The 9,410-nt window shown below is 44.3% G+C and overlaps 1 protein-coding gene across 1 annotated transcript; it reads right to left on the bottom strand.

Moving 5' to 3' along the window:
• Positions 1-5,218: 5,218 nt before the first annotated feature.
• LOC115388467 (protein shisa-5-like) lies at positions 5,219-7,276 on the bottom strand. Its single transcript, XM_030091631.1, has 4 exons — positions 7,148-7,276; positions 6,849-7,018; positions 5,960-6,175; positions 5,219-5,364 (listed from the first exon to the last, which is right to left on the bottom strand). The coding sequence occupies exons 1-4, from the start codon at positions 7,156-7,158 to the stop codon at positions 5,219-5,221; spliced, it is 543 nt and encodes a 180-aa protein (XP_029947491.1). The 5' UTR covers positions 7,159-7,276.
• Positions 7,277-9,410: the final 2,134 nt, after the last annotated feature.

The raw sequence follows: 9,410 nt of genomic DNA, 5'->3' as shown, positions 1-9,410 counted from the left end.
GTACTGGTGCAATTGAGGGATAAGTGCGGTACAGGGAAATTGGAATCTTGGTGGTCTCCAGAGACATTTGTTGTCATTGAGCAGGTAGGAGATACGGGACTAGTGTACAGGGTGCGGGCGGAGCAGGGTGGACGTGAGCAGACTTTGCACAGGAACTCTTTGAAACAGTGCCAGTTTCACGCCAACTGTGTGTGAAACTGTATGTGTGATGCCACACATACACACACATGCGCCGGAGCAGAGGAAGACGCCGCCTTCAGTGGGACCTGGCATGCGTGACCGAGAGATCCCTGGACCGGATCCCAGGAGCAGCATAGAGCACCTTGGAGCTTTGAGACAGGCGTTTGTTTTATTCTTTTCTTGTTTTTCATATAGCCCAATTGTTTTATTGAACTTTTAATTACTAATTTTATTTTGTGGGCCGAACTGGTTTTAATTCAAACTATGGCAGTAACTTCCTGTGTTGTGTCTTTCTTGGCAAGTGTGCTCACACCTGGTCAGATCCCTTTCATTGGCAGTAAACTTCAACCAGGTCAAACTTTTCCATTATTCAACCAGTCCAGAGCCCCACCTCACAAGTTTCTCATCCTGAACTCATATCAAACACTCAGCTGAAAGTTCACAAGTTTACAGCTGAAGGAATGTTTATTGCTGCTGGGTAATACACAGCAAACGAAGGAGATTTAACTTTTCTGTCAGAAACTATTTAATTCCAAACTCCAAACCTGCGCCTGCCACACAGAAACCTGCAGATCCTGTGCTTCTGCTCACTGTGACATCGACATGATCGCAGGCGTGATGCTAACCACTCCGACATGGCGCGTTGTGTGTTTGGTGGGTCAGACAACATGATCGACTTTATCTCATACAATGAACACAGTTAAAGAAGTAATGACAATGAGAGAGGAAACATTGTTCCATATTGTGATGGTTTAAAACATGTTTTTAATGTTTTCTGTGACGCACCAGTAAAAAGTATAGTAAGTCATGCGGCTACTGACAGTTATTGCAACAGCAGTAAGAGTAAAAGTCATGACTGGAGAGGCCAGTCGACCTTTCCACCATTTCTCCAGACGCCGTCTTCTGTTAACAAGAGTAAGTTTCTCATCCTGACCTCATATCAAACACTCCAGCGGAAAGTTCACAAGTTCACAGCTGAAGGAATATTTATTGCTGCTGGGTAATACACAGCAAACGAAGGAAACATTGTCCCACATTGTGATGGTTTAAAACATGTTTTTAATGTTTTCTGTGATGCATCTGTTAAATAAACATCGCCTTGTTAATTTAACAATCTTATTTTTCAAGTATTTTTTCAGTAGTCCTGAAGAAGTACGTATATTTACATCCTACATAAAACAAGGGGAACACCTGACATGTCAAACACTATCTAAAAGAGAGAGATAAACTAACTGTAACAGTTTTAACAAGAGTTAAATTTTAACTCCACAGGGTCAGTGATTACACTAAATTAGTGTTAAGTAACTCGATGGGTGTGGGCCAACATCCACGCTTTAAAAGTTCAATCAAATCTGACAGTGTTCATCTGAGTAATCTGATTTTGCTGTGAGAAGCAAAATCAAATATTTCTGCTTCTAAAAAGCAGAAATATGTTAACTTGATGTTTTAATTGTCATAAATAAGTGTTAAGATAATGATGTTTGTTTGTTAAATTGAGATTATGGGGAATAATTAATGGTGAAGAAGGTTTGACACTTGAGAGCAGCAGAGAAGAAGAGTTAATCCTGTTTAACACTAAAATCTGTCGATTGTTGAGAACAATGTGAGGATTATTTCAGTCTCAGTGTAAAAATAAATCAACATGTTTTGCTGTTGAAGTGACACAGTGCAGTGTAACATATTAACTCTGAAAATTCAACACTATACTCAGTGTTACTCTAACAGTGTGTGGTCAGGGGCAATATGAAACCTGATTCAGTGTTGAATTAACACCTCTGAATTTACAGGGTAGAAACCTGCAGAGCCAGGCTCAGAGGTGGCGGCTTCCTGCTACTCCAGTTGGGGTGAGGAGAGAGACGGAGAGAAAAGGAGAGGACAGACAGACTGATTGATTCTACGAATCATTTCAGTCAATGCAAAACGCTTCTTAAATGAAAACACAAAAACAATGCATTTTCACTTTTCACGTTGTGGAAACAAACAAGGCAGAAATATTCTGTTTTTAATCTTTTAACATCGTCGCACTGATGAGGAAGGTCTCCCTGCTCTAGATGGACTCCATCTTTAATGTATTTGCTTCATGATGAAAAAAAACAAGCTGAGAGTGATGTTATTATTCCTGTCATGTTAGTGTCTTTTCCTCATTTTCCTTCTCAGTTTTATTACCTTCGCCAGGAGGTTATGTAATCACGTCGGTTTGTTGGTTTGTTGGTTGGTTGGTTTGTTAGCAACATTACGGAAAAAGTAATGGACGGATTGCAATGAAACTTGGTGGAAAGGTGGGTCTTGGGCTAACTTAGAATCCATTAAATTTTGGTGATGATCCGGATCACTGTCTGGATCCAGGAATTTTTTAAAGGATATCTTTATCAGTGAGAGATAGGGCAGTCTTTCACATAGTTGGGCAGGCCCGCCGACAGGGGGCGTGCGGCGCGGCTTGGTGACTGATTTCACCTGTGGCGGAGGTCTGCGCTCTCTGAGTGCCAAATTCTAGTTGAAATTCAAATCAATCGCAGTAACATTCAGACAGAAACATCTGGGACAGGATATGTTGTGAAGATCCCCTGAATATCTGACTCCACTTTCCTGATTTATTGAGTTTTGGAGTAATGTTGGTGAACACACACTCTGAAGGCTTGAACGGAGCAGTGATGCTCCACACTCACCGGCTTCCAGATACGTTGGTGGAGATCCTGATCCGTGTGGCCAGTTGAGGGAGGCTGAAGACTGGGGGGGGTAGGGCTGCAGTGGGAGGGGCTGGGAGGGGTGCCCTGGGTACTGCCAGGGGTTGGGGGCCGCCACTGTGGTGTGGGTGGCAGTGGCAATCACAGCTGGAAGTAAGAAAGAGATGAACAGACAGCCTTCACTTTCATTTCTGGGAACGTGGAAGACGAAGAACAGGAGGAGGAAAAAGCCCCCCCCACACACACACACACACACACACACACACTTTTTTTTGGGGGGGGGGGGGGGGGGGGGGGGGGGGCTGCAGACTGGTAGAATAACTCCTTCTCTCAATTGGCTTGAAACTTTTTTTGCCTCTGAAGCTTGATGACGAGATGAATCCTGTGTGTTACTGCAAATGATTAGGCTAGTCTAATCATCTATTGTAGGACAGCAAATCTGATGATCTGATGTCTACTTCACGTTTGACTTTTAACACACATATTTGGATCAAAATGTTCGGAAACAAACCAGATGTTTTAGGTATTTGAGCAGAAGTAGGCCAAAAGCATCAATTCAGGTTGTGAATAAAAGAACGATTCGTCAGTATAATCTGATCAGACTGTAGCTTAAAATCCTATTTATGCATTTTTATTTTGAATAAATTACCCCCCCCCCCCCCCCCCCCCCCCTTTTTTTTTTGTTTTGCTCACACACTTCGTGCACTGACGCGGACTGAAGCCCAAGGTTTTGTAATTACTCACGTGGCGGCTTGCGGCGTCTCTGGGAATAGCAGCATGTGCCGCAGAAGACCAAGATCACAACCACAATAAATATAATTACAAAGATCCCAATCCCCGTTGAAAAAAATGGTTCCGGTTCGTGGCCTGGGAAAGCGTATGAATCTGAATGATCGCTTAAAGAAAGAAAGGAAAACACAAGGTTAATTATATTGATGTTGTCTCCATGGTTTGCTAAAAAAAATAATAAAAAATACTAAAAAGCCTCTTCAATGTTGATGAAATGAATTTTAATGTAAATATGAAATTGTAAACCTGTAGCTCATCCTGGCGGCTGAATTCTCAGTTTTCAGAAGTAGAGAAAAAAAAAATCACCCCTGAACTGAATATAGATAAGATTCACTACAGTAGCTGAAAATCCGCTGGAAAAGGCACGAATGAGATAACAGGCTTCATTTCATGTCTTTTATACTCTTTACCTGGGTGCTCTGCTCACACAGCGCTCAGCTGAGACCCCGCCCCCCAGCCAATCACATACACGGTATGCAAATGAGCCGCAGGTTTCCCAGAAAGCACGAGGGCAGAGCAGAATACTCCTCATAAAATGATTTAAAAAAATTATCATAAAACACATAATAATTTTTTTTTTGTTTGTTTTAAATATGATGCCTTATTTTAATTTTGTAGACGTTGAATATATTGAATAATAATAATAATGCATTGGTTTCATACAGCGCTTTTCTGGACACTCAACGACGCTATAGTATGAATTGTCTGAATTCATTCTTACAGTATATTGCACATTTGAGAATTGGTTCATCCAACTAAAAACAACAAAGGAGTTTGTACTTTTCAGTAAATAAACCGCACAGGATCTCTGTGCGACGCTCAAATGTGGAAAGAGTGTATCATCTGAAGCCAACGTGCAATCAGAGTGTCATTAAAAATATGCTTTAAAAAGGGTTTGAGAGAGAGGATTAGGGTTAGGAAACATACCATGTATGTCATATCATCGTGATATGATGTTTGATAAGGCTTTGGCTGCCACCTTGTGGACAAAAGGAGAATTGCACTCAGTGGAATTAGACTGTTGATGAAGGTGAATGTTGCACAGGACTTTAACCTGAACCCTAAATCCGAAATCCCAACCCTGGGGTAAGGTTTAGGTTTTTTTCAAGGTGGCACTGGAAAGGCGGCTGGACCACTGAGGCCAGTTTCAGTCACTTTACGTGAATAAAGAGGTCTGGAAGGTTGAGAGGAGATTAAAATACATTAAAATACATGCATACAAGTTGGCTTCATGGCGCGTTTAGAAGGCTGAGAAATGACAGAGCACTTTTCATGACTGAAATAAAGTCACTAAGAAGCTCCAGAGGACAGAAAGAAGACCACATCAGCTGGTCTGTGGAAATGATCAGTCCATGCAATACAGTCTGGAAGGTGTCGACATGTTTCCACGCAGCTTCAGGTGTGCTGCTGCTGCAGGAACATCATTTTTTACCACAAAAGCAAAAACAAACTATTGATCGAGACAATCTGGAATTTCTCATCTTGAGTCCAAAAGCAGATTTCCAGTTTTGCCAAGTTGAAAAATGCGGCAGCACGTCTGAAGCAGAGAGCAGCTCCTCCGTCCTCTATCCGGTCTGGTGAGGCAGAGCTACGTAGTCCGGGTTGTAGGCGGGCTGAGCCAGGAAGTCCGGGCCGGCGGGGGGAGCGTTGGCCTGCGGCTTGGCGGCGGGCTGTAAGGGGTAGGGAGGCTGGGAGGGGTACATAGGACCGACTGCCAAGAGACAGACAACAACCGGGGTCAAAGGTCTCAGAGGGTTTCACTGGGACATGAAGGAAACACAAATGTTTTCTCTTTTACAAAGAGAGAAACTGCATTAAATCCTGATTCACAGCACATTTTGAAGTATCAATAAACAAAGGATTGTGAGAAACAGCATATTCGTACTTTATAACAATCAAACAGCCTCGTGGCTCCTCCTCTCTGTCAGACTCTGTCAAGTCGTCAATTATTAGCCATTATTTGTGTTTAAGTGGGACTGAACAGCAGAAAGCATAACGTCATATTAAAGAGCTGAGACACTGGTCTGTCAGCAGACATTAGTTAGGAGATGATTTGAGGAATATTTCAAAGGTAAAATGCTGCGATAGAACCGTCACTCATTCCTACTTGATGAATGAAAACAAGCTGGGAGTGAAGTTAATGTTCCATGCATGTTCCATTAACTCGATTCAACCACAATAACATTCAGAGAGAAACATCTGGGACGGGATAAGCTGTGGAGATTACTTCTATCAACCTCTACTGTCATGACTGATTGAGCTCTAAACTAACTGTGGTGAACGGAGCAGTGAAGCTCCACACTCACTGGCTTCCTGGTACGTTGGTGGAGGTCCTGCTCCGTACGGCTGACCAGCTGAAGGCTGGGCTGGGTAGCCGGGCTGCATCGGGATGGGCTGGTGGGGAGGCTGGAACTGTCCCCCCGGGTACTGCTGGGGGGGCGTGTGCATCGACACAGTCTGCTGGGGGTACTGCTGAGGGGTGGAGGTCACCACTGTGGTGTGGGTGGTGGTGCCAACCACAGCTGGAAGGAAGAATGAGAAAAGACAGCGTTCACCTTCATTTCTGACAACACGGAAGAGGAAGAGGAAAAAGCTATTCTCACAAAGCAGCGGTGGAAAAGGCTTTGACACAGAACGACTCACAGTTTGTCTTTATTCTGCTTTAACTTCACATGTGAAAATTTTATTTAGACAACCTGAGAGCAGGAAAAGTTCCAACACAACAACTCAACAGGGGTGTCAAACATTTTATTATCTGTTTGTTTTGTCCACCTGAATGTTCTTGCACACTACTAAACACTGATGTTGACAAATGTGTTACGATGACACTTTACTTGAGTTGTTTGCAGCTGCCAAATTTGTTTAAATTTGCATTAAGGCTTAACTCAAAAACCTCAAAGGTTTCCATTTCACTACAAATTTTAAAAAAATTCAATTCTAAAAATAGTTAATTAATGATACATTTAGATATAAAAATTAAACATTAAATGTATGATGGTGGTGATGGAAAATCCTTCCTCAACCAGAGAACATGAAACATAAGTGGAAATGTGAAACAGTTATGTCGAACACTTGTTTATTGTGGGGAAGACTTCCTGGAGCAGTTAAAATTCATGCTCTCTTCCTCGTTTCTTGGTGACATTAACCCCTTCCTCTCTCCCACATGGAGCCTGGAGTGGAGGGTTTCGTACTCACGTCGCGGCTTGCAGCACATGTGGTAGAGGCAGCAGCAGGGACAGCAGCAGCAGCAGATGATGAGGAGGAGCAAGACAACCACAGCCAATACAATTCCAAAGATCACATACCACGATGAAAACACTGAAGTGTCCTCGTACCGGATAATGTATGAATCTAAATTATAATCCCTTAAAGAAAGAAAGGAAAAAACGAGGTTAATTAAATTAATGTTGTCTGACTGGTTTGTAAAACAAAATGCAAAAAAGTATCATCAAGGTTGATGAAAAGGATTTGAATCTAAATATGAAATTGTAAACCTGTAGCTCATCCTGGCTGTTGTCTTCTCAGTTTTCAGAAGTAGAAAAAAAAATCACCCCTGAACCAAATACAGACAAGATTCACTCCAGTAGCTTACAGTCTGCTGGAAAAGACATACGGTAGGTTTCATTTCACGTCTTCCTTGCTCTTTACCTGGGTGAGCTCTGAGCAACGCCGTTTGTGCGCATGCTCAAGCAGCACTCGGCTGAGACCCCGCCCCCCAGCCGAACAGCCAAGCACAGACATGGTATACAAATTGGCGACGAGCCACATCACAACGTTCACTTCTATTTGTATGTCAAATAAAACCTGTTTGTTTTTTTTCCAGAAAATCAAAGATGCTCATGAAATCCATGAGATGGTTCTCTTTTAGTGTGAAAATTGTACATTAACCAATTACAAAAACTTCAATGCTGCAATGTTGCTGTTGGAAAATTGGAAAGCTGTGCTTTGGCTGCCACCTTGTGGACAACAGGAGGACTACACTCAGTGGAATTTGACTGTTGATCGTTCATGCTGCACAGAAGTTAAACCTTAACCCTGAACCATAAAGTCTATCCCTGGGGTTTGGTTTAGGGTTTTTAAAGGTTGTTCTGCGACAATTTAGGGTTTAAACCAAATTCTGTGTTAATGGTTGAGAATCGACACAAGAATTCTGAGCATGGCTTCATTTTCATGAAAGTATATGTTTATATATATTTGTGCATTCACTGAAAAGAGTCAACCCACACTGTGATCGGTTCAGCGTGTTCCGGTCAACAATACGATTACTGACTGAACACTGAAGATCTCACAGAGAGAAGGAAAGTCACTGGTGTCGTCCTCTGTGCACTTTCAGCTTCTTCTCTTGAGTGAGGAGGAGATTTTACAACTCCATGACTCTCCTGTTATTTCATGTTAGGCTGTGGACTCTGGTCTGTCCTGGTACAGTTGAACTGACATGATCTCTGCTGAGTTTAACAGCCCTGTTATAAAACTTGTACCATAATAATGGAGATAATAATAGTTCTATTTCGTAAGTGCTTAGCCCGCCTATGGGCTTCGCTAGTGGCACTCCCCTTGGTGCAGCCAATCAACTGAGACAACAAAAAGCCTGTCGCACCAATCCCCGCCACGTGATGGCACAGCACCACGCCCCTCGCCGAGGGTATATCTCCAAGGCAGACGCGGCCGCAAACCCTTCTTCTTCCTCAGCATCTCTTGAGACATAAGAAGCCATAAGATATTCTTTGGATCAAGATTCTGCGGATCAAGACAAATGGATTCTCCGGCCCGTGACCAGTCGCCATCCCGCGCCGTAGGGTATCCCGGCCCCGGCAGTACCCGTAACACTAAGCGTCAGAGCAGCGGAGCGTCACCGGCCCGGGTCCCCGCAACACTTCCAGCTGCATTTATCTGCCCAAGCACGCCAGGATCTCCTCTACTGGATGGATCCTGCTCTTCTTATGCGAGGAGTCCCCCTGGGCTGCGTGTCGCATCACATCGAGGTGTTCACGGATGTGTCTCTCGCAGGAGGGGAGGCACCCTAGACCACAACGCGGTGGGCGGTGCCTGGGATTCTACTTCCATTCACATCAATGTGCTGGAAATGACGGCGGCGCAGCAGGTCCTGCTCCATTTCCAAGCCAGGCTTAAAGCTGGGGTCGACGATCTTGGAAAACTAGCATGTAGCACGAATGTAGCATCTCCCCAAGGCTCCGCCCAGCTCCCACCCCATTGGAGGAGCTGCCGTTGGCAGCGAACGCACTGGATGCGGAAGTGCCGTGCGCGCGCGTGGAAGCGCCACACGCACGGAGTTTGTGATCGCCTCCAATGTTATTAACTGCCCGCACACAACGCGCATAGGAGCGCAGCGCGCCCACTCCGCTTCCTTCTATTTTTCACGCGAGCCGCGAGCGCTGAGAGCCCCTTGGCAACACGCGTGCGCTCTGAACCAGGGCCAGTGCACGCCATTGAAATGAACGCGCAGGGCGCTGGTGGAACGGCGAAGGGATTTGACTGGTTCCTTAAGAGCGGTCCGCGCGATACGATTGGTCGGAGTTTTTACACTCCTGTGGCCGCTACAGTGGTCAGATTTTTTCCGCACCTTTTTCTGTCCACATAATGTATTGACTTCTCCCAGGGGGCAATGAGCATTTCACTCAGTATGACTAAAAATGCTTTTGGACAACATCGTCTACCCTAACTTTAAGGACAGCCACGTGCTTGTCAGGACGGACAACACCACAGTGCTCACGTACCTGAACAGGCAGTGGGGGACTC

The sequence above is a fragment of the Salarias fasciatus genome, chromosome 5 (assembly GCF_902148845.1).
Source record: "Salarias fasciatus chromosome 5, fSalaFa1.1, whole genome shotgun sequence".
Lineage (NCBI taxonomy): Eukaryota > Metazoa > Chordata > Actinopteri > Blenniiformes > Blenniidae > Salarias > Salarias fasciatus.
The sequence above is the reverse complement of the archived record's forward strand: the minus strand, read 5'-3'. Positions and strand labels throughout refer to the sequence as shown.

Excerpts from the sequence above, each read along its gene's own strand:
- LOC115388467 (XM_030091631.1), bottom strand. Across the intron at positions 6,176-6,848 it reads CATGTGCTGCAAGCCGCGAC|CTGTGGTTGGCACCACCACC; the intron begins GTGAGTACGAAA and ends TCTTCCTTCCAG. Across the intron at positions 5,365-5,959 it reads ACCAACGTACCAGGAAGCCA|TCGGTCCTATGTACCCCTCC; the intron begins GTGAGTGTGGAG and ends GTCTCTTGGCAG.